This window comes from Bombus vancouverensis, chromosome 14 (assembly GCF_051014615.1).
Source record: "Bombus vancouverensis nearcticus chromosome 14, iyBomVanc1_principal, whole genome shotgun sequence".
Classification (NCBI taxonomy): Eukaryota; Metazoa; Arthropoda; class Insecta; order Hymenoptera; family Apidae; genus Bombus; species Bombus vancouverensis.
The window spans coordinates 9,642,896-9,667,580 of NC_134924.1; the positions used below are offsets into that span (position 1 = coordinate 9,642,896).

The 24,685-nt window shown below is 38.4% G+C and overlaps 2 protein-coding genes across 4 annotated transcripts; both read left to right on the top strand.

Annotated features, from left to right (window-relative positions):
• Window positions 1-368: 368 nt before the first annotated feature.
• Window positions 369-4,584, top strand: LOC143302393 (uncharacterized). Of its 2 annotated transcripts, none has more exons than XM_076624343.1 (3): window positions 369-2,572; window positions 2,661-2,820; window positions 2,868-4,584. In XM_076624343.1, exons 1-3 carry the CDS (start codon window positions 1,197-1,199, stop codon window positions 3,528-3,530), a joined length of 2,199 nt encoding a protein of 732 aa, XP_076480458.1. In that variant the 5' UTR covers window positions 369-1,196; the 3' UTR covers window positions 3,531-4,584. The 2 variants fall into 2 exon arrangements, with proteins under 2 accessions (XP_076480458.1, XP_076480459.1); XM_076624344.1 differs by having other exon boundaries at window positions 370-2,572; window positions 2,877-4,584.
• Window positions 4,585-5,204: 620 nt separating this feature from the next.
• Window positions 5,205-24,206, top strand: Ypel (Yippee-like). 2 transcript variants are annotated; one of them, XM_076624363.1, is made up of 5 exons: window positions 5,205-5,436; window positions 20,687-21,187; window positions 21,355-21,398; window positions 21,597-21,705; window positions 21,800-24,206. In XM_076624363.1, exons 2-5 carry the CDS (start codon window positions 21,086-21,088, stop codon window positions 21,887-21,889), a joined length of 345 nt encoding a protein of 114 aa, XP_076480478.1. In that variant the 5' UTR covers window positions 5,205-5,436; window positions 20,687-21,085; the 3' UTR covers window positions 21,890-24,206. The 2 variants fall into 2 exon arrangements, with proteins under 2 accessions (XP_076480478.1, XP_076480479.1); XM_076624364.1 differs by lacking the exon at window positions 5,205-5,436 and adding an exon at window positions 18,353-18,677.
• Window positions 24,207-24,685: the final 479 nt, after the last annotated feature.

Genomic DNA, 24,685 nt, shown 5'->3' on the forward strand with positions numbered 1-24,685 from the left:
TCGATGTAATCACCTCATACTTGTTTTCCCCTTTACATCCTGAAGTAGATAATTGATTACTACGAAACCTATAATTATGGGTTATCGCTATGTTAAAATAGACCTTTCACTTTCCACTTGTAGCTATAGTAATTGCACATAGAAATTTTATAATGAAACATCGTCATATGAAAAAATTTCAATATAACATTTTGTCAAGAGACGAACGAGTAATAAAAAGATTGTTGGAAAGAAGAGTAATAACTTGTAACCTGTGAACATTTAAATATGGTGGAAGAAATCGCGTCGGCGGTACAGTGTTGCCAGTACGGAAGTACTCGATGACGCTATGCCAGGTTTGCTCCCTCCAAAACCGCGCGTGCATTGGCAGCATTGTTTTTTGGTAGTTTACAAATAAAATGGCCGATATATGAGGCTATTTTGTATGGACAATAAAATATGCAATTCTGTAAAATTAATGACCATCGGCCGCTCGTGTATGTATGTCAAAGTATAGGTTCAGTGCCGCGAAATACGAGAAAAGAAGGTGAAGTGTAAGTGAGCGTGTGGGAGTGCCGTGAGAGGAAGGTGGAGGTTGTCTTTCAAGACCCGTGGACGCCGCGGGCCCGAACACCGAAACGAAGAATAACTTACGAACTCAAATATATTGAAAAATCAACCGACCACTATATCTTTTTCATTGGCGCGCGGTGGCGCGGTGACAACAATACGAGAACGGCTCTAGATTTACGGAACCTGGTTTACAGCGCACAGGCCCCCTCTGCCGCCTGCTCTAATTCTTCAGGCACTCTCGCCTCACCTAAACACTGTGTGTTCCTAAGTCTGACAAAGCAACACTTGGGAACACACCAAGCATTTGTTATACTTTATGTGACAGATGACATACACATGGTGTTAATCACCTTCCATATTTTATTTTATGAATCTTGATTATCCATAAGCTGTCTATTAATATCAAAGGATCAAATATAGTAACTTAGAGCCGCTTCAGGCAGATATGATTCTCAATTTTGAAACCCACAGCTGAGATACTGGAGTGTGACGGGTACGTTTATTTAGAACCTTTCAAAATATTTCCCACCGACCAGTTTGTTGTAGTGGAAAGAAATGGTGCCGACAATACGTTGACAGAGACGGAGGGGCCCACGAGCAGTGCGTCCAGCCAGCCCACCCCCTCCGTTACTCCTCTGTCAAACATGTGCACCACTCCTGGCAACGTAGGCACAGGATTTGGGTATGCTTGGTCCTTTGGTGGACCTGGAGCAGAAACCCGAGAAAATGCACAGGGTGAACTTACTACAAATATTAGTTATGCTGTGAATAATAATCAGGACCAAGGATCCAGCCAAAAGATACAGATCGACATTAAACCAACTAAAGTTGCCAATAGTACACATCGTAGACCCATGTTCACTATGAATGAAACTTGTCAACAGACTCCGACGACGCATCATACAGCTGGAGCTCATAATCAAACACACGGCACACATGTTCGTACTAAGAAACATCACGACGTATTTTCATTAACATGCGACAAGGGAGGTTGTAATTGTGATGCTGCGCATGCAACACCTCCACCATCTCTTTTTTCAAATACTTTAGTTTTTACTACAGCTGATAAACACGCTATGAGTAAGCATTTCATGACACCTCTTGGACCACTACAGCTCACAGCAGAAGAGTGTAATGAAATTTTAATGAAAAGAGCAGCAGCTGCTTCAAACCAAGCTAATGTTAATAATGTGGCAACGAGCCAGACAGATAGTACGGCTCACTTTGGGCATGTTTTAACGCATGTGAACACTACACAAATCGAAACAAAGGTCAAGCAACAACAAGATATGGGAAGTCAGGTCAGAGTACCAAAAGAAAGACCGTATTCTTGTTCAGAATGCGGGAAGTCATTTCTTCTAAAACATCACCTTACAACACATGCAAGGGTACATACAGGAGAACGACCTCATGTTTGCGTTCATTGTGGTAAAAGTTTTGCACACAAACACTGTCTTCATACCCACCTTCTCCTTCACAGTGCGGACCGACCATACCAATGCAGAGAATGTAAAAAGTCTTTTACACTAAAACACCACCTTGTAACGCACACACGAGTACATACGAGAGATCGTCCATTTGTTTGTCAAGAGTGTGGAAGATCATTTCCTTTAAAACGTCATTTAGTGACACATAGTAAATTCCACTCAGGGGAGAGACCTTTTGTTTGCGAAGAATGTGGAGAATCATTTTCTCAAAAGGATCACCTAACAATGCATTCGCGCTTCCATGGCAGTTTACATCCATTTGTTTGTCACGACTGTGGAGCAACCTTCCAGAGAAAGTTTGAGTTAGTGAATCATGGTCGTTTGCATGGCAGAGTTCCACATTCGTGTACTGTTTGTGGGAAAGAATTTCTTCAAAAGAGAACACTACTAGCACACATGCGCTTACATACAGGAGAAACTCCATTTGCTTGTACTGTTTGTGGAGAAGCATTTCCTCGAAAAACAGACCTGGTAACCCATTCGAAGATACATAACAATAATACGAACACAGACGAAAAATCTCTTATGTGCAGGTAAACAATAATTTCAATAACATATAGTTTAAATGTGTATGTCTGTCTATATTAAAATCTTCTGCATATGTTAAATTTAATGTTTCAGGGAATGTGGATTGGACTTCTCAAACCGGGAAGCTCTTACCCTGCACTTAAGGTTACATTCTGGTGATCGTACTCTTGTAACAGATCTCTGTGGGTTAGCAGCTGCTTTCCAACAAACTCCTGGACACTTCCTTACACCCAACACTTCTGGAACTCATCAGGTATTATCAACATTAGCATAATATACGAAATGCGTATACAATCAAAGGATTTACAGATGAATGGACCCATCGGAAATCCCGGTGTCAGCCATATGCATGGTGCAACACAAACATCACCACCTGTAGGAACAGGCCCGAAACCAAAACCACACGTATGTCCCGATTGCGGTCGTGGATTCGCGCAGAAACATGGCCTGTCTCAACATCAAAGACGTCATACGGATGGTAGCTGCCATATAAGATCACACGTGTGCGATAAATGTGGAAAAGCGTTTTATCAGAAGAATCATTTGTTATTACATCAACGCCAACACATGGATCCCCCGCCCAGCATACTTCGGCAACAACAGAGACAAGCTGCACAAGCTGCTGCTCAACAAGCACAACAACAACAACAGCAGCAGCAGCAACAACAACAGCAGCAGCAGCAGCAACAGGTACAGCAGCAACAAGTGCAACAACAAGTGCAACAACAACAAGTGCAGCAACAGCAAGTGCAACAAGTGCAACAGCAGCAGCAGCAGCAACCTCAACAGCAACAAACAACGTGCACTGTAGATACAAAAACAATACAGCTTCAAGCAATACAACAAGTGCAACAACAAGTTCAACAACAGGTACAACAGCAGGTACAGCAACAGCAACAGCAACAACAACAACAAGCGTGCTCTGTGGACACTAAAGCAATACAGTTAAATGTCACTATGTGAGACGATATAGAAAGTGGGGATTGGTCGATCCCTGGAACAATAGCACTCCCAAATGCGCACCCTGCTGCCACCCTCTGCACGCACTTCTCTTGTACTAACATTACACGTTAGATATATTTATTATCTCTAGAATCGAATACGAAATAACCAATTTTATTACAAGAGTATATATACAAAGTATACATATTATATTCTAAATATGTAAGGCTTGTAACAAGAAAATAAAAATAACCATATATTAGTGTTTTACATATACTTTATATATCATTTACTCTAGATATGTAAAATGATACTAAACAAATTAGTTGCCTTAATGAGACGAAGAATTTTAATGAATATATTAACTATTGTTTGGTGAACTTTTTTTCATTTACTTTTAATTAGTAGGACGTCACTTTATAAGAAAATACATATTGAATAAACAAACGTAAAAAATAAGTTTTTTATGTACTACTGCTTTGTTGTTATCCTTCATGCTGCGCTTGTATGGTGAAAGTCGAGAGAAATGTTGATCGTGTGAATGATCAGTAAAAAATAAATATGTAGAATGTATCAAGAAAGAGGGAGAGGGTGGCAGACATAGCGCATTTATGGAGCATTTAAAATTGTAGGTCTGCCCGAAAAAAAAGAGATGAATGGTGTCTTTAAACGTATTTTTTACGTTATAGCAATTCGCGAAATTTGTTTAACAAATTCTAGAGAATTAAGAGCGCAAGAGCATTACGAAAATTTATATTCCATTAAATGGATAGTTATTAACTTTATTAATTCGAAGGATTCGAATAAAGTTCGAATCGTTAAAATTGTTTTGTTTTTATATGATTGATAGCGTTTTCATTTCTTGAACTTCCGTACTTTCTTATGTTCTCGACTTCGACTTTTTTACTTTATAATACTAAGATATGTGTGAAAGCCATTCACATATTCTTACAAAAAAACATCCAGCATAGTAAACTTTTGTAATAGTTTTGTCAGAGATATGTAATAGCTAATAGAATTGCGCAAAGAAATGAAAGAAGTAATAAAGGTAGCTTTCCTACATAGTTTTAACATACATATATATTTTTTCCAGACAGATAACAAACATGCAATGCGTTTTTTCGTGATTTTACACGAAAGTGAAACACGACCTAAATTAGAATCACATTTTTAAATGGAAGAAAAAAAGGAGAAAAATTGTTAAACGATGAAATATTGTAAAACGAGCTTTAATGTGCCTTTTTTCAAGCTCGCGATTAAAGTACCTTTCCTTCTTCTGCATTCCTGTTTCTATTCGCATACGATACAGATTGTCTTGTGAAAGTAAACGTTTTGCCCACGCGCATGAAAATATATGGGCTACACGAAACAATCAGTATTCATATTTTTTTCAAACTATGAAAATACGAGCATGTAGTACATCTATGCGATTAAAATTTTCATTCGTTTCATTTGTGCAATATATAAGTTTATTCAAGTTACTTACAGTCACACACGAATCAAACGCTTCGAATGCTGCGGTACTTCACTTGTTTACTCATTTGAACATCCTGAAATCTCCCGCGTTTCATTTGGTAATGTAATAAAAAATAGAAGATAGGTAACACGCATTTGTTCATAAGCGATATCTGGCGGTGATGTCCGGAGATAGACGAACGCAAATAGCGCATGCGCATAGGTCATCGTATACCGTCCCGCCTGCGGACGAACCGAAATAAATCGAACGACGCCGAGCCGATCAGCAGTACGGTGCTCGCTGGATGCGACTGTTTCGCGTTAGTGATGATCAAAACGAGTTGTCGTCGTCGTTGTTTGTGGCATTTCGCGAAGACGAAGAAACCGTGATCCGTGATCAAAAGCTCGAGACGGAGAAGAGGCCGAGGACACACATCGTCGCTCGTTGCCGCGGCCACGGATGCATATGGAGGTGCGTAAACCCTTGTTTCGATGCACCCTCTTCATCTATGCACACGTTTTTTCTTTGCTTTGAAAACATCACAGACACTTCCTTTAACACCACTGCTATTTTTCTATGTGATCTCCTCTGTCCCGTGAAACATGATTTAGTACGCGAATGTATCCTGGACAATTGAAAGTGCAATAGATGCATTTATCACAGGAATTGTTATTTACGATATCTGCGTCGAATCGAAGGATCGTTATTCGTCGAAAACTTTCAATTTCGTACATTACCTCGAGTTAATATTTTTTTACAAATAATAGTATGTTTGAAACGCGATTCGAGGAAACGTCCATGCTGTTTTCATTCGGTCAGCCTGTGCTTGGAACGACGCAATACTATTTTTTCTTCTTTAAGTTTGTTTATTTGATGTGCAATCATTCAGGTGATTACAATAGTATCATCTTGGGTTGTGCAAACGTATATGAATTTTGCACGACAGTGAACTCTCCCTTGGAAATAGGCCGCAGATTAAAAGTACGTGCGCATACGGCATTGGACTTTGTGTACGCTCTCAGCTGACGGGGGCCTGTCAGCTGCCTTCCACGAGAAGATCAGGGCCGTCATTTTGTGTGGCGTTTCCATACGATTTTTCCCGTTACTTCGTTTATCTGAAATTTTACAATCGACTCATTCCATTTCGTTTCTACCTTGATGGTACACTTTAATTACAATTTTTCTTCGCTTAGTAACAGTGTATAATCTGCCATATCGAATAGCTCTGTCGTCACGTCCGCACGTGTGCGTAGGACAAGAATCTATTATTCCATTGTTAATTGATCATTGTACACTTAGTTTACACTCATTTAACATCTCATTAAATTTCCATCAGCCTCTCGTATGTATACCTCGTTTCTTTTTCGAATACATTTTTATTCGTCGACCTTTTTTATTCAAATTTTTTAAATTGCTTCTCACTTACAATGTCAACGACATCGTAATATTCCGCGTCAGTGGTGATAATTTCCTTGATACTTAACCGGCAATCTCACCAAGATAATGCGCGCCGTCTTGTTTTGTACACATTCACAGCTGATTCAACCGCCTCGTCTTAAAAACGTTCAAACTGTTATCTTTTAGTACGCGAATACCCTTTTGCGACATTTCTTCTCTCTGCTGTATGTGAACGCGTACGTACAGAATGGCTTCGATCGCTCTGAAAAAACCGTACATACATAATATCCAGCATAGTACCTGTGGTAAAGGCTAACAATAAGTGGTAGAGGGAATTGACGTAACGCTTTGCTTCTTCCCTCTATGTGTTTCTACCCGAGACCACCAAACTTCGATCGATTTTTCTATCGTAAATATTTGGCCAAGTTTACATCAATATTTACGTATCGTCGATTTGTTAAAAGAGTGACATCTAAAAAATTGTCAATTCTGAAGTATCTACAAAAATTAATCTTTTATTTATTTTTTATTAATCTTTTATTTTATTTAACTAATATTTTATTTTTATTTTCTATAAAAACGATACTACTTTACTTATTAATATCGAATTATTTAACGAAAGGAATGTTAGAATGCAAAAATTGTATCAATTCCCTATTTAGTAGTATTTTGTTAAATATCCTCAAAACCCAAAGTCTATTTTATCCCAACGATAAAAGAAAAGAAATTCTTTTTTATTACTAGATAATGGAATTATTAATAATTTTTAAGTTTAAAACGATCTCTTGAAAAATGGACTTTTCCTAGTTGTGTCTTTTAGTAAATGGATGATACAAGTTGTCTCTTACTATAAAAATCATACTGTCAACAGAAATTCTCTAAAAGGGAATAGTATATATATCTACTTTCCTTGTACTTGTACCGATTGAGTACAATTTGACTACGGGTTTCTCGAGTCGATCGAGCGCCTTTCGAATTTAATAGCCCGAGAACCGTTTGGTGTGTGGACGGTGTCCATATACACAAAGTGCATATTAAGGTGCAATTCGCTTTGAAAGCGACATCCGCGTGATGCGTTCGTCCACAGGACGCTTTACATGGAAAATTAAATATGCGCGACGAGTTACGAAGGACGATGACCCGAATTAACTAAACTCGAAGCTGCTGCTGTGCGCCGCGCTTGTTCCTCTCCCGGTGTTTATTTAAGCTGCAGTGGTGTAGCCTCGCTTGATTCCTGTCTAGCCAGGCAACAGCGACCAAACCAAGCTGCTATACAGTCACTTTGATTCGCGCAACGAAAGTTCTTCGCTCGTTCCTTCGTAACCATGCTATTGGCCATACCAATATACACCTACCATGTGTACAGTACTCTGCAAAAATATTCTTACACCATTTAACAAATACAAATCTTTTGTTTTCTTTCATGAATGAATGATAATATACTTTTACGATACACTTTAATTCTGTTCTTATTTATAAAGAAGCATTTACCCAAAAATTTCCTAGAAGTAATTCCCTAGAAAGTTGTTAGTTAATTTTATGTAATTAATTTTGTGTATGAGCTTTTTCTGCCTCAATAACAAAAGTTCTTTTAGGTTCATATTATTTATTATCTTGTGTTTGATGTTAAGATATTTACACTATTGTACCAATTTTGTTTTTTTACGAGAAAGTGTTTCCGTGATATTAATACAAGGACTACCAGACTGCTCGAAATTCGCAATTCTTTATAGAAATTTTATAATGTACAACGATGCATCTGCATAATTTGTAGTTTTATATTATATTTTTTTTATAAATTCTTCATCTTGATTTCCTTGATACAAGTCCCGTAGTTCTAGTCTTAAACTTGGACGTCCACCGAACAAAGCAAAATATACACGTTGAGTAACACGATACCGATATTTTAGGTATTCGTGTATTATGTATAAAAGAAGTTCCACGGAATACATACTCCCGAATAAAAGCACTACCTGTAATGATCGTTTCTCTAATCGTTATACACAGTTATTTAAATTTTCTAAAAGTGGGAATTCCAGTATAATTATGACTAATTAGTGGCTTGTTGTTATTATCTGTCCGTAACGCGTTACGCTTCGATATAGCCAATTTTTTAAGTCTGTTTTAATTCTGTTATAGTCGTTGAATATTTCAAGCAAGCAAACGCATCGAATTTTCTGTTTCCATGAACGCGTCCTCCGTAGACCTGTTGGACGACGCTTTTGTGTACGTTTACAGCTGATTGGGCTGTCAGCTGGGCTGCGCGCGATAGAACCATCTAGCAGGCTGGCCAACGCATGTTCCAGAACGCTCCGAGGGGGTCTTGTTTTTCTCTTGCTTTTTTTCTTCTTCTGTCATTTCCCAGCAGAGGCTCTGCTCGCTGGCGACCACGCCAGTCAGGGCAATGCCTCTTACAATCTTTAAACTTATCCCTGCTGAGTCGCTAGCGGTTGGAATAAGGTGAGGGGTTATATTCGACGCGTTTACGTTATACATGTACGCAAGCGTAAACCCTCGCCTATACTGGATGGGTATTATAAGTTTTGCCGGCCAAACTTTTTGAGTAAGTTTTACGAATATAAATAAGAAAAATAAAATACTGTATAAACAGTGGTCTTTTATAGTTGTATTAAGAATATGATGTATGAGAGGAACAGTATTTTAGTCTGCAAAGTTGTAATTAGGTCTCATATTATTAGACTTGCATAGAGAATTTCGTAAGAAAAATTATATTAAGTAAGTTGATACGAAAAATTCATTGAAACGAAATAGAGTTGACAAATAAACTTTATTATTCTTATTGTTACGTGTAATAGTTACCTGAAGTTTTTTATCGCTATCTTCCTATCTTTCTTATAACTTTTTAATAATTAACAATAAATTGTCGAACGACAGTTATTTATGTAACATTCTTTTCTGATCTATATTTATCAAATATACCGAAAAAGTATAACCGAAAACAATTGTGACACTTTTATAGGGATCTATAAATAACGTCCAGTTTCGTTTTTCTTTTTATACGCTATTTTTACGCGTATTCGGTAATATAACGGACGTATTTCTATGGTAATTTATTAACGATTTTCTGCTAAATATGCGTGCTAAAATTACTATATTGCCAAATGTTTAGCGGTGATTGTACTTAATTATAATCGTTCTCGTACGTGAAAGAAAATCTTGCAACATCGGGTAAAGTTACGAACGACCTTTAATTCCAGGAACTTATTTCTAGTTAGTCATAATAGCTGGTAAAACGTGACAAACTACACGAAGATTCCCATTCATAATTCGTACAGTTATACGACACGAGTAAACTTCCGTTAGAAACGTTCTTTATTACCGAACTATAAACTAACGCACATATTATTTTCTTCGCACGCACTTGATTAAACTCGGCTCTCATGGTAGTGGGGCTCGGCGGGCTTGCGATCAAAAACCTCGCTATCATTTATCACTCTACCGCTGCGCTGGTTCGTTGTACGTGCGTGACCTACGCAACTTGACTTCGCTTTTTTTTTTTTTCAAATCGTTCTCTCATTTTTTTTTTTGCATTGTAACGATTGTACAACAGAAGATTGCGAGTTTACGTAATTAAAAAAAAAAACCAAACTGAAGACTTAGGATATAGCAATTCTAATGTGTATTTAAAAAAACATTATTTCTTTTTTTCAAAGCGATCAGACGAACGGATTAGATCACGATACTGGCTTTTTTCTACTGATTCCAACGCGATGCTTCGTTACAGATTGGATTATATTCTTTATCTGGAACATATATTCCGGATTGTATTTGAAGTCCTTGCCACGCGCCATTGGTCTGCTTGTCCGGTGGCCATTGCTTGGAATAATAGGGACACGGATAAATACGAAGTCCATTCACTGTTCCACGCATATAATTGAAACGTTTCAAATCGAACGTTCGCTACGATAGATATCGGAAACAATGGGTTACGCTTGATTATGACATGTACCTGGAACATGTCATCTTTACACGAAATTTAAGTTCGCGGCTATTCCAAGTATCGATAAAACGATACCCGCATATCTCCTCTTGCTTATTCTTTTTATTTCTCTCCTAATGTATTTACGAGGTAAATAAGAAGGAAAGAAAGACGCAGTGTTTTCGTCGCTCTTACGTAGTGCATCGCCGTTTTTTGTTTGATTTTACTTATAGTTGACGAGCCAATAGTCGAAGCCGTACATACTATACGTAAATATAACCACGGATATGTATATGTTTACTCGAGTCTGGAATACATACAGATATATATGTGGATACAAGGAAGGAGGAGTTTAGGGGGAACAAGAATGAAAGAAAACGCTGACCACCAACAACGAGCTCTAATAGGAAAGAGGCTATTCGCTTTGTGCTCATCGATTTGATAATGTAGTACTTGTCTTTCGTAATACGTTTTAGAAAGCTAGTCGAAATGCTGGAATTTGAGGTTTAGATTTCCTGTTATCATGGTTATCTCGGTTCGTCGAACGTTGTCAGTACGCGCGGATCACTAATTATGTTCAACGAGTCGTCGCGATGAAATGTAAATCTGCACGGCAAAAAAGCCAGCTGGGTTATTGAATCGTCGTTCAACGATTTGCTCGGAAGTATGATTCATTCGTACTCGTGCATACGCTTGTCCAACGCACCGCCACATATACGCTACGCAATTCGTGAGTTTTCCTTTTGTATTATTTACCATGAATCAGTAGCCGTACTTAGTTAGGTTTATATATTTACGTTCACGTGTTTGTTCTCCCCACCATTTTTTGTTTTCATAGAACAAAACTCCGGCATTTAGGATATTAAGGACTTACTTTTATGGTCGTCTGGCTTAGGATTACGTGTATTCCTGGTATAGAGCCTACCTTGCTAACCGGTCACATTTAGTCCTGATTTATGGCCAATTAGCCATTCAATTTTCATAAATCTTAACGTAACGATAAGAGCGAAATTTTTTTAACAAAATCTTTTATTTCAAACGTAAAAGATCTCGCCAGTAGCTTCAACGCGATTGGAAAAAAAATATTCGCAGCAACGCATTCACTCTTATCGCCGTCCGTTTCTTCCTTCGCGTGGTGTGCATGGCACCGTTATATTGTATATAATTACTCGTTGCTCTTGCATGCAATCTTGCTCGTGGTTCAACAATCTTGGCGCTTTTAGACGTCCGCGCGAATTATTTATAAAACGATCGTGCACCTTGCTCAACGAAAGAGTTATCTGTATGCTAAGCGGGAACACGCCGTTGCTCGTCGTTCAGTCCCGCCACGCCGCGGCGTGTAATGTAAAACTTGTTGCGAAGAAAACGCGCGCAACGCGACGTCTTTAGAGTCATTGTTCTCTCTCTCTCTCTCTTTCTTTTCCTTACTCGTGGGGGAAATACACGGATGTATGAATATACGCACTAGACGATCGCGTGTGAGCTTGTTCCTCCCGTTGCGGATGTCTGCTTGAAATTTTTCGGTTGCTGCGTGCACTAAATATCTTCGAATATTTTGGTTCCTAGTCGCGATCTTACGTTTACCATAACATGGATCGATAGCGTTCTCTTGGTAAGTAACGTGTTCAGGAACAAAGAAACAAATCCGTGGTCACTTTCCGTAGAAATAACTGGCCGAATGATATCTGGATTGCATTACCTTTCTCACTTTATATCGGACCGCAACGTGTCTACCGTCGATTATTTTAGCTTAGCATCGAAATAGAATTTAATAGAATGTGTTTCTTTCTCAGGTTTCCGATATGAAGTTTAAAGACGTTTTGTGAATTGGGCTAATGGAAATGATCAAAGTATTGAGAAATTGATGAAATCAAATTTTCTTTTTTATGGAAATGTTTATTGCTTACAATGCACTGTCGGATTCTTATCCCTATTCGAGAGGTCTGCGTGATTTATTAAAGCCATATCTTCCTGTGCATTCGATGGAAGACAAGGGAGAAGAGATATCGTCGTTGCACGACGACTAAAGGGAACGTAAGTCGACGATGTTTCTTACGAACTATCTGCATAAAGGCGTCGTGTTGGAATAAAATTGAAATACTTAGGAAAAATAACGATAAAATGGTATTCTTCCTACTTTATATTTACATATACGTTTCTTGTTAAATCGTAGCATACGAAATTCTATCAGGGCTCAATGTTTACATCGTATTATCAGCGAGAGATATTTTGATCGTCGCGTAAAACGTGTTAAATCCATGTTGACGAGATAAAGAGGGAAACGACGCAACGTCACTTGTTTCCTTATCACTAATGTTTGTGTTTATGGTGCACTTGGTATTCCAAGTGCGTACATTCGCTATTTACACTTAGCCGGAGATCAACAGCTTTTTGGGACCCACGTACCTCGCGCTTGTAACATTGCGAATCTTTGTAGAAAAAGTATAATACGCAATCTCCTTGTTTTTACTTCTCATTTGCTTTTTATTTTTTCACGTTCGTTTCTATGCAATATATTGTTAGTCGCGCATAGTATTTATTCGTATCCAAACGGTGATCTTTTTACGCTCACGTACGTTACGTGTCGTCTATCTCCAATTTTTATAGCGAGATACGAACTGTGAAATTCGAATGCGGAGACTATACATGCGCATTTAATGCACATACCTGAATCGACTCAGAACGTAAACGTCGTAAATATTCGATTTTGCTGTTACGTTTCTTTTCTCCGTGTCCTTATTCTGAATTAAGTGTACATCCATTGACATCGAACCTTCTCGTTGAAATTTTCCGACCTTTTATCAAGCGAAGATTTGAACCCTAGTCAATGTTCGAGCATGTTGATTTTTCTAAACGTACGACATTATCGCGTTACGAACGTTTGCTCAATTCTACGTGTACATTTGTGCTGTTTATCTTCTGCTGAGTAAATTCGTCGATAATAAATATCTTTTTTCAGACAGGAAGTAGCACCTCGAACTTCTACTTCTTTTTATCAATACAGTTAAAAAACTTGTTTTTCAGGAAGAGGTCAGTTTTGTAAAGATCAGGAGACTTTGCTACGTTGTATTCTAGAGTAAACAGATTGTGCAAAACGTAAACATTATCGTGTGTGAGCTACTTGGCAAATGTTTGTAAAAACTGTGATCCTTCGCTGTTTCCCTTTTTATTTTTTTTTTTTCTGTGGGTCTGTTATCACGAAAGACGTTGATCTACGTCGTCTCTGCATGTAATCCAAGTTAAGGCCGTATCACCGTGTACCGCCTTGCATGTGATATGCAATAGAAAACATTTTGTCAATACACGCGATGACGCGCGGAGTCGTGACTGTATTGCATGACCCGCGATGCGTGTTCCGTCGATCGTGGGTCAAACACGTGATTGCCTTCTCGCGAACGCCACTGTTCACGATCATCTATTTAACCCTTTTCCGTATAGGGTTAGTCGTTGAAGAGAGTTATCGATTATCGCGCGTGACATATCGAACTGCAACGTAGCGCGTCTTTCATCCTTTTTTTACATCATGGAGATTATCGATATGTCGTTTATCGCTGTAGTCGATCACGATCGTATCCTCAGTTGTGTGTGTGTGTGTGTGTGTGTGTATATATATATGTATATACGTCAATAAAGTTGCGAACTCGAAATGAAATCCGACAGGAACGAAATGAAATTATTACGACTACACACACGTACATATGTAATTGACCGGCACTATAGTCATCGTGTAGAATGTGAAGACTTACCTTGTGAATCAAGAATAACTAATATTTTTATCGAAATATACGATCGTCTGTATTCTTAGAGAAGTATCGTCTATTATGCGCTTGAAATATGTTTTCGACGCTTCTGTAGCCACTCGTCATTTTAAACGACAACTTATAAATGGCGCCACTTAAACGATGGACAACATTCTATGAATACAAAAAGAATACATGAAATATACATGAAATATGCAAAGAATATACATACGTACCTAGACATGTACGTGATTCGTTCATGGAACACTTTCTTCTGCATGTGAATTATCGGTCGCGTGTAGATTCTCGATTATGTCACGGAAATTCTTTATCGATGCAGTCGATAGTCTTTGTCGGAAGAATGCTCGTTTCTTGGTTTTACGCCGTATCAAATATAAGAGCCTGATAATTTTCAACCCATGCGATTAATGGCTCACTAAATGGCATCGTGATACGTGTGCAACACATCTGCATGGATTACCGTTGACCGCGTTATAACGTAACGATTGTTTTATACATATTTGATATCGATACGATAATTCTACTGCGAATTAGTCGGCGTGAAAATGCTCGAACAGTAAAAAAAAAAAAAAAATGAAAAAATGAGGAATTGTAGTCAATTCGTATGGAACTCGTACGTTCGACCTCTAGTGGAAATTAGAGCGTATTTACTAGCACTTTTTAAGCTGCTTATATCAACTTTATTATACTAACCTTACCTGTTATATCGAGTTAGCGAAAGGTTAAGGGGAAGCCTATTATGTTATATCGTGTACTAGCTCTTAGTCTATGGTGTAGCCATCTAGAACTCGATAGAAGTATCAAAATTTCCAAACAAATACGTACATTCGGTTCACCGAAGAGTTTAGATGGCTGGCCGAGCATGAAATCGATTAAAATTGATTTCTGGTTAGACGGCTACGGTACACGAACGCAAGGTTCGCCGAGGTCCTTGAAACAGGTGCTACGCGACTCCTCGCGAACTTCGATAGTTTCAGCTTAATCTACTCGATAGTGATTTCGCTGTAACAGCATCCCGAATAATCGCGCGCTTGTCACGTGTTTGTATTGGGTTACCACATGATGCGTGTGGTATGTGTTGGCTCCGTTGAATGAAGTTTAGTCGAAGATGGCCGCAACTCCTTATTCAATGGAGCCGAGAACAATAATACGTGGAACGTGGAGGATCGTACCTCGACATCGGGACCAAATTAGAATCGGCAAGAATTTTTGTATCGTTGGCCGTCAGCCATGTGTCCATGTGCTTTTATTACGACGGTTGTCACATTTCTACTAGATTGAAACAATTTTGTGCGTCGTCGTACGCGTATGTGTGCGCGAACGATCATTAACATAAGTGTTATTTAACGACGCTTCATGAATCTTTACGATCGTTTCAATTTACGATTCTGATAGAGTAGTTCATTCGGTGCCATTTGGGATGCTGGTCAATATGAATCGAACATCTACGCCAACAGTGGCAAAACGATCGGTTCGGTTTAGTTCGGTTGTCGGTTTCAATTGGGAAGAATAAATGAACATCGCGTCGTTTTCAACGTTCATGGTCGATGTTAACTCCTTGCTCTATGACTTTTTTAGTACATAGTTATTTGAGCGAGCATTCAGTTATTTAGTTAATCGTTGATGCAACATCATATTCTACATAATATTTATTTAGTCGTAAGAAACTGAAATTAGAGTTCAAATTAGATTTCTTTACGAATGTAATTTTCGATATTATTCGATATTATAAGACAAATGATTAATTATTTCTATTCTAGACACGTGTACATCTGAATAAAAATGATCGAATAATTTTCTAGCGAAAACACCTTCTTCTTTATTTTAAATCCGTGCACGATCGCTCTGTCGGCCGAGAAGTTTAATATTATCGATAGAGTTACCGGTTAAGTTAGAAATGGATAAGTTGGCCGCGCAAACGTGAAATTATCGATGGGAAGAATGCAAGCCTTAACGAAATTTTCCTCTAACCTGATTATCTTTCGCGCCGATTAAATTTCCCGCGGGAAGATTTTGCGATAATGTCGTTGAAAGGTTTTCTTTCATTCTATATCCGCTATTTATATCGAATGGAAAATCTGCGAAAGTCACTCGACGAACTTTCGATCGAGCAATTAACGATCTAGCTCATTGCAATTGTTGTCATTCCACGTTACGAGAATGTTTCTTATATGATATTAACGCAGAGATCATCCGAAAGAAAACTTCACGCCTGATTGGAAAAAGCCGATAAGATATACAATATTCATATTGATTGCATTTACCGCTGACTGTTAACCTTTGCAAAAGCGTAATCGGTATTTAATCTAATCATCTGTTTAGATCTTTATTGCGTTTATCTTGACATAATATTGTTTACCATTCTACAAATTGCCTCTTTATTGACCCTGAATGCTCGAAAGAAACGACATTTCTCGATAATTCCACGATGTATATCAAGTTTTAAGTCCTTTTTTTGCCTCTCGTGATCTTCTAAGCGTATTAGATTCGTGTAAGACACATTTACACGGAATGCGTGTAAAAACACGTTCATAAATATGCACGTTTGCAACTAGTACTTGAAGCGGCATATGAATTTAAAATCGAAGCAGATATCAAAGGATTATACAAGGTAGGACGTAAAAATTTCTTGTTTTATCGTTTCAGCTTTCGAAACATAAAGCATATGCGTCGTTCAATTCCCGATAAACGTTCGGTGTATCGCATAAATGGTTATTTCGTTTTATCTAATGTCTACGGATGTCCTGAAATTCTGGTGTCGATATCTGTCTTTAGTATCAGAAGAATCCAATCGTTTATCTTATCATCCTACCGAATATCGTAAGGTTTCTGTCGCTCGATGAAAACACGACCGAAACATAAACGTCCAAATGGTTTTCTACGTTCCTTCGATTTCATAAAATTCCATCCTTTGTCTTTAGTATTGGAACAAGGTGAACGGAAACATGACCATTTTTAAAAATAAGTTTCATTGTCTGTAAACATCATGAGTTACTGTTATGACTCACTCACGCGGTCTGAAACGTGTGTGCGACTGTTCGCAACTTCGCAACTAGAAGTTGTTCGCTGCGCAACTCAGTTTTCGAGAGTGAACTGTACGCTTTAGGGTTACGCAGTTTGCACCGCACGACATCTGTTCCACGTGTTTCCCTATTGCACGCTTCGTCTGTAGTAAGTACATAACACGCATCATATATCAACAGCAGGTGAAGAAAAAAGAAAACAAAGCGTCTATCGCGGGTAGAAACGGGCTTTCACTGGATTCTTCGTGTCTTATTCATTGGCGAGGTGGGCTCACGCGGCGCACGCCGTCTGCACCGGCATGGCACGGGGGAAAAAAGGATGACAAGAAAATCGGAAATTCCGAGGATGCGCCGGCGACGGGTAGCAATGACCTTGGGTCGTGTATTGACTCGGTGTTCCATCTCTTTGTTCCCAACAATTCGTCGGGAAACTTCTTTCTTGCGGTACGGTCTCTCTGCGGATTCATAGTCCGCGGCCATCGAACCGCGCCACCATTCTATACAGTTGTTCTTTATCGTCACTGTATTCAAGGATGCTCGAGGAGATGCCTAAGAAATTTTTTAACCTAACCTGAGAAGCGTCTTTTATTATATCTTACGTTATATTATATCTTATATTATATTTGAAGGTTTCTATTCGTGTTTTTATTCAAAAGTTTCTGCGCTGTTTTGCACGATTCAGTTAATATTGTCAGCAAAAGATTAGAAGCTACAAGTTATCATATATTAATCATTGTCCTCGTAATTTGTTAGTCTATAGCGTCTATAGAGTGTATAGAAACTATGATATAATTATAATTTTTATAATTCATATTCTTAATATTTGAAATAATTACTACTGCGTCGTTCCATTAGATAACTTTATGCATTTAGATATGAAACTACGTTTCAAGCTTAAACCTAGCAGATAATCGTTCGCAAACGCGAATTCGTATCTTTAAATGCAACACACGCGAACCGATAACGGTTTTACGTATTTGTGAATGAAAGTAACGTGTGCTTTTAGTCTGTCAGACCGATCGGTGCCTCGTCGACATTCAAAATAAAATATCAATCGAATTATTGTATCGATTTACTTTTCGCTAGATTAAAATCGTCTTGAAGCGTTATTCTCTTTCAAACTGTTCCATTTCAAATACGCTAATTTCAATTAGTACAGAAACGAGTTTAAACATACAGAAAGTAACATTAGTTTCAAGAAATTGAACAGATGTATAATTTGTTTTAATTACGTCGCATTCTTTTCCTTTTTTTATGGTCTTTAGAGCGACTCTCACGTGTCAGAAATAATACAGCAGGAAGTGTGTCCGGCGATTGTGTCACACAGGCTGTTAATTCCGCGCGCTGCCATAAGCCTGAAAAGTGAAGTACATAGTACCGTTATCGCAAGGCCACGACGAATCATTGTTTCGATTGATTCAAGCTGAGAAAGAAAGAGAACGAGGAGGACGGAAAGAAAGAGAAAGAGAGGGAACGTAGGCGAAGAAAAGGACGCAACGAAGAAGGATTGAAGAAGGAAAAAAGAGGAAGGAGAGGAGGATACGGGTTAAAGCCGCAGAAAGCGTCTGGCTCTCTAAATCCAAATAAGAGGTTACCGTTCTTTCATTCTTATAAAGCAGGAACACCTCGCTAGGTCTAACAAAACAAAAGCTCTCTTATTTTTATATGTACGTACGCCACTATATGTGTGTGTGTGTGTGTCTTTCTCAATACAATATGGAAACGAGATGATCATAATTACGATGCACTTCTCATTCATATTAATGAACGATGCTACATTTTATTTCGAGGCCTTGAACTGAATCACAGCGTTGTCGATATTCTTAGTTTTTTCTCTCTCCATCTTTAACATAATTAATTTTGGGTAATGGGCGCTGGAGAAAACGAAGATCGTCCCGCTTCGAGATCTTTCTTTTCGAGAAGGCTTCGACGATGCATCTATATCGATATTTCTCATCGGTGCTTGATATACTTATATCGATAGAAATCGTTTTCTTTCAAGATTGCCTGAAGCACAATTTACATTGACGTTTCAAACCAAATGCTACGCTTTTGTTTCAGTATCTTTAGCAGATAAATATGAAAGAAACTTGACGATTCTGACGATGAGTACAGCGGCCTTCAGACAGCTCAAGGTCACAGTAAGGTACAACAGGATACAGTTGCATTTAAGAACCACGGGCGTATATAACCCCTGAGTGCCTCCGCTGCGGGACGCATCGTTCGTTAAACATCCTTGACTTGGAATTTGGAAATGATTTTCACAAAATTACTTTTCTATCCAAGGTCACTGTATTTTCTCTACACATTTTACAAACCTCGTTCAACCGCCTACCTAAAAAGGTCTTTTTTAAATTTCTACTAAACCAAAGTTTCTGGTTAAAGTCGTACAAATGCTATTCATAAAATCCCTTCCCTTTCAACATTTTTAACGTTTTCTCTCTCCAAATGATTCTCATATTAAGATCGTGTGATCTCAAAAAGAAAGAAAAAACATTGTACAGAAACAGGTTGGAAGCGCGAACGTTTAACAAGAAGAGAGACTGGCCCGTGCTTCCTCGATCCTTATAAAGAAGTCTTTCTTTAGGTGCATCATAATAAAGACCTTGTCTCCTTTCTTTGTTTGAACACACGCCAGCACGTGGCGTAGCCGGTCGCTCGATATGGAGCGTACATCAATGCTATTGCGCTTCAAAATGTTCAAGCAGTTTCGCTGTTCCGCCGCTGTGCGCGCGTATACATTTCTTATTTTCATATATGCGGTGCACCATATGCTATCTATTCTTTTTCTGCTTTTCTCTTTATCTTACCGACGCGATGCGGCGACCGTATTGAGATTTTTCCTCCCTCCTTTGCTTCTTCTTCTTCTTCTCAGCTGTTGGTTTTCCATAGTACACTCTAATAGTAAGCCACAGCGCGCGGTTTAACGTGCTTGGAGCCAGAGCACGCACGTTATTTAACAGGCCGTTATAAATAACTCGGAACTGATAGTTGTGGAATAAATATACATGATAGCGAGTAAATAGCGTGTAGAGCGTACAACGTAACGAGAACGCGGATCCCGAAGAAGACGCTTAGAAGCCAATGTTTGTTTCATTTTTAATGCCCAAACGAATGTAATTTTAGCCCATTTCGCACGTGACTGCCTTTGTTTACTCAACTCGAATATATAGCAATATTTTACCTTAAGATGTTACGGCTATTAGAGACCTTTCATCTTTCTTCCTTCTTTCTCTTTTTATTTTCTTTCTTCCAGAAGAAAGCGCTATCCGTTTTCATGTATTTTAACTTTTACGGATATTAGTTTCTTTTTATCTTTAATAAAATCTCGATGATCCTATTCAAATAGATGTCATCTGTTCGTGGTAGAGATTAATGATATCGGATTGAACGCATTGCGTTAGTTAGATCACGCGGCTATCCCTGAACAGTGGCATACAACGCGTGTCGTCATCGTAGATGTTATAAGCGCGTAATTTTAAGTTGCACAACACACAGTCGATCTTATAACTCTCCGTAATAAGAATTGCTATGATTAGAGATACAAAGAGAAGAGCGGCGAGTATATATCGACTACTAATAATGATGTTTATCGACAGGTGTCCCCGAACCGGCGCTGTCTGAACCAGCTCAACAGCTGATCGGAGTACGAAGCGGCGGTGAACGGGGCCACTATTGCACCACCACCCCGCGATTGGAAAAAATTTGATATATTAATCGGTCACTGGTTAACGGCCGGACGTTTCCACGAACGAAAAAAGAGGAAGGACGAGACCAAGGTCGAGAAAAAGGAGCGAGGCGTCTGGACACTTGATAAGAAAAAGAAGGAGACAAATTAACGACGAAGACGACGACGACGGCGACGACGACGACGACGACGACGACGACGACGACGACGACGACGACGACGACGACGACGACGACGACGACGACAACGACGACGAAGAAGAGGAAGAAGACAAGGGCGAAGATTTCTTTGCTTGTTTGGATACGCCATCATGGTCAAAACTTTTCAAGCATACCTGCCCTCGTGTCACCGCACTTATTCGTGCATTCACTGCCGTGCTCACCTCGCCAACCACGACGAACTCATCTCTAAGGTGAGCCGTGCTAGATCAGGTAACGAACAGACTTCTCGCATTCATTTCCGAGCTCTGTATACATCGATGTATACTTGTGTTGTGCGTGTCTATGCGTCTATATATTCTCTACATATGTGTACAACTATGCGCAGTCTACTATACAGGCTTTTTCCTTTTGATTGCAGTCCTTCCAGGGCAGTCAAGGTCGTGCCTATCTCTTTAATTCCGTGTAAGTATGCTAATGTCTTCAGAGAGGCGAGATCAAATCGCGATGGAAAGTAGGACGCGTTATTTTACCCGTGAAACTTCTCGTGCTTTCTGTATATTATGCCCGTCTCTCTTCATCTATTCCCGTTGGCCTGTTGCGATACGATAGGCTATTTATGTAAATGATAAAGAATAATGATCGGTCTTCTTGTTGTTTTAGGGTGAATGTAGGCTGTGGTCCTGCGGAAGAGCGAGTTCTGTTAACTGGCCTTCATGCTGTCGCTGATATTTACTGTGAATGTTGTAAGACCACCCTTGGGTGGAAATACGTAAGTTCCTTCTAGAATTTCTAAGAAGACAGCTATACGTGTATGCACGTAGATCGATCCGGGTATTTGCTAACGACGCTTGGAAATTTTGTAGGAGCATGCGTTCGAGTCGAGTCAAAAGTATAAAGAGGGCAAGTTTATAATCGAGCTTGCTCACATGATCAAGGAGAATGGATGGGAATAGATCGAGTCGAGGGTCACCCGTTGCAAGAGAAACTGGATACTCCCGATACAAACATATACGAGGCCCATCAAAACTTTTCCTGATATAAGAATAATGCCTACAATGTTGTTCTAATCGCAATGTGCGGCCCCCTCCCCTCTGTCAAACCACCAACGAAAGTCTGTGATTTCATTTGTGATTTGTAATCTTAGTAACTTTTTATGTTTCGGACAATTCGATGCTATTTTTCGTTCTTTCCGATCGATTCATCATACAAGCGATGACACCGGCGATCCGCGGCGTCGCGGATCGATCAAACAAGGAAGTATTGTAAAGAGAGAAAGAAAAAAAAATTATTTTTCAACAAACCATAAAAAATAGAAGAAAAAGACGGGAAACAAAAAAGGAAGAAAAAACAAATGAATATAGAATATAAGGAACAAAAAACAGATGATAATGACGTTAGTAAGCTATGGTAAATATGATGACGAAGGTGCCATGGTGGAAATAAAGATGGAGAATCGCTCTGTTCGAACAATGGGGTGCCCTCCTAATTTTAATTCATTATCTTTCTAGACATTTTGCCGTGAATGTCGCAATGATAAATGTTAAAAATTAACGCGCGGGGCACCCCGATTAAAGATCAAGTTTTTTAATCCGTTATTGCACCGGAGCAGCGCAAGTGCCACAGACTTTGCTGGACTGACTGCCTGCCCGCCGCGTCTATCATTGGAATTTCACTGCCGATATTCCTAATATTAATTAAGATGGCTGTGCCGCATCGTAGGCGACGCAGCTGGTAGTTTTTAGAATAGCTTACGAGTATAGCATATTAAAGCCTACGTTATAATATTATAGGACCTCATGGATATAGAAAATAAGGATACCGTAAGAGTAATCACGGGTGTGAAACGGAAGTCGAGAGGAAGAAAGACGGAGTGAATGTCTTACGTGTGCGTGCGTGCGTGCGCGCGCGCGCGTTGTGCGTGACAGAGACAAAGAGAGAGAGAGAGAGAGAGAGAGAGAGAGAGAAGGAAGAAGAAAGGTTTGATTAATCGTGTCGTGTGTATATGTTTGATTTTATGTTCACCATGCCTGCCAAACTGTCTGTTAATCTGCCAGTCGCCATTACTGTTAGTGGAAAAAAAAGAAAGAAATACCGTATTCTAACATGTTCACGTTTTCGTCGGCTCTGCAAGGTGTGGTATGACTGAACTTTTTTGTTGTGAATAAAAAAAATCATTGATCTGCGCCTTCCTATGCACGCACTATGAGATATATAATATTAAAGCAAGAAAAACGAGAAAAAAAGTTAAAAACGGAACAAATTAATTGCTCATTACTTTTAATATCGATCTCATTTGTAAATATTTAATAGAGTTCAATGACATCGCAGATTCACTATTTTACAAAAGATCGGAATTCCGATATCCGATCCCCCTCTCGAAGCCCAAATGTACGATTGATTTTCATTGGTCATTAAACGAAAAAATTTTACCATGATACTGATTTGTCATTTTCACGCTAAACCAATACATAATGACATAGCGACATTTTAATACAATTAATTTTCTTTTGGTAGGATATCGTTATCTTTGAGACTGCTTGTGTAAGTGAAATGATGTAAACTAATTTTTAGGCGACTTTTGATGTTACCTTCGTTATCTTCTTTAAATTGTAAAACGATTAAAATTGATATCATTTATTTTAGACATAGAAGTCCTAACATTTATGAAATATCGATATTCGGATAGATATTTGGATTTGAAACGATAAAAACAAGTATTTACCGTTCTTTGCGTTCTATATCCAAACGAAGGTAGCAAAATGTGCAGGCGTGAAAAACGTTTAATTCCTATTTTAATAAAAAAGTACATATATAAAGCAAAAGTATAATTGTGACATAAGTGTACAAACAAACAAAATATTGGTCGGTTCTTGTGCTACGTTTCTCTTAGAAGAGCGCAAATTGAATAAGGAGTATAAAAACTAGGTGGGGTCATTATTCAGATATTTAAGAAAACACGAGTCATATGCGTTCGTCGTTTTGAATGCATACATACGAAAGTGCAGTGTACTTGTGTGTATTTAGAAACGTGATGAATGAATGTGCCGGCCTAATTCCTCATGCTGTCTCTTGAAAAGTACTTTTTATATTACTGTGCCGACGTCCCTTTATCCGCACTCACTTTTCCAGTGATCTTGTTAAATTGTCCCCACCAACACTAATTCCGTAGTTCTCAGCCTCCACCACCATCCACCATTTCCACCATTACACAATTTTGCTTTGTAAAACATGTTCATAATAAAAAAAGAAATACAAGGTATTTAATCGAAATCGACTTATTTTATTTCATACGTGATACTCTATTAATTGTACATATGAAATATAATAATTTCATTATTTATATTGACTAATATAGATATTTGACAACTTATTTTAATGTAAGACCTTCCTTGTTCATGTGAAGTTTATAATTTTTTGAAAATAAAGAAATTTAAATTATTTCTGTTGTATATAAAATTAAAATCACGTTCCAGTTTTAACTACTTGTACATCCAAATGTATATAAGTAAGTATATACAGAGATATTAGACGATTATCCTGAACAGCTGAGTTTAAATGTATATTTTGCGTTATGATTGTTGATTGTTTACGTTTGATCTTCGAAAAAACAACAACAGATATTCGGATATTCTTTTCATCTTATATACGTATATACAATTTTATTTTTAATGCATAATAAATTTTTTAGTTTATTATATACAGTTTAGTTTATTATCTAAAGATAATTTCATTCTTAATAAATTAATATA

Excerpts from the sequence above, each read along its gene's own strand:
- LOC143302393 (XM_076624343.1), top strand. The coding sequence starts at position 1,197 with ATGTGCACCACTCCTGGCAACGTAGGCACAGGATTTGGGTATGCTTGG. Across the intron at positions 2,573-2,660 it reads GAAAAATCTCTTATGTGCAG|GGAATGTGGATTGGACTTCT; the intron begins GTAAACAATAAT and ends TTAATGTTTCAG. Across the intron at positions 2,821-2,867 it reads ACACTTCTGGAACTCATCAG|GATTTACAGATGAATGGACC; the intron begins GTATTATCAACA and ends ATACAATCAAAG.
- Ypel (XM_076624363.1), top strand. The coding sequence starts at position 21,086 with ATGGTCAAAACTTTTCAAGCATACCTGCCCTCGTGTCACCGCACTTAT. Across the intron at positions 21,399-21,596 it reads GCCTATCTCTTTAATTCCGT|GGTGAATGTAGGCTGTGGTC; the intron begins GTAAGTATGCTA and ends TTGTTGTTTTAG. Across the intron at positions 21,706-21,799 it reads CCACCCTTGGGTGGAAATAC|GAGCATGCGTTCGAGTCGAG; the intron begins GTAAGTTCCTTC and ends GAAATTTTGTAG.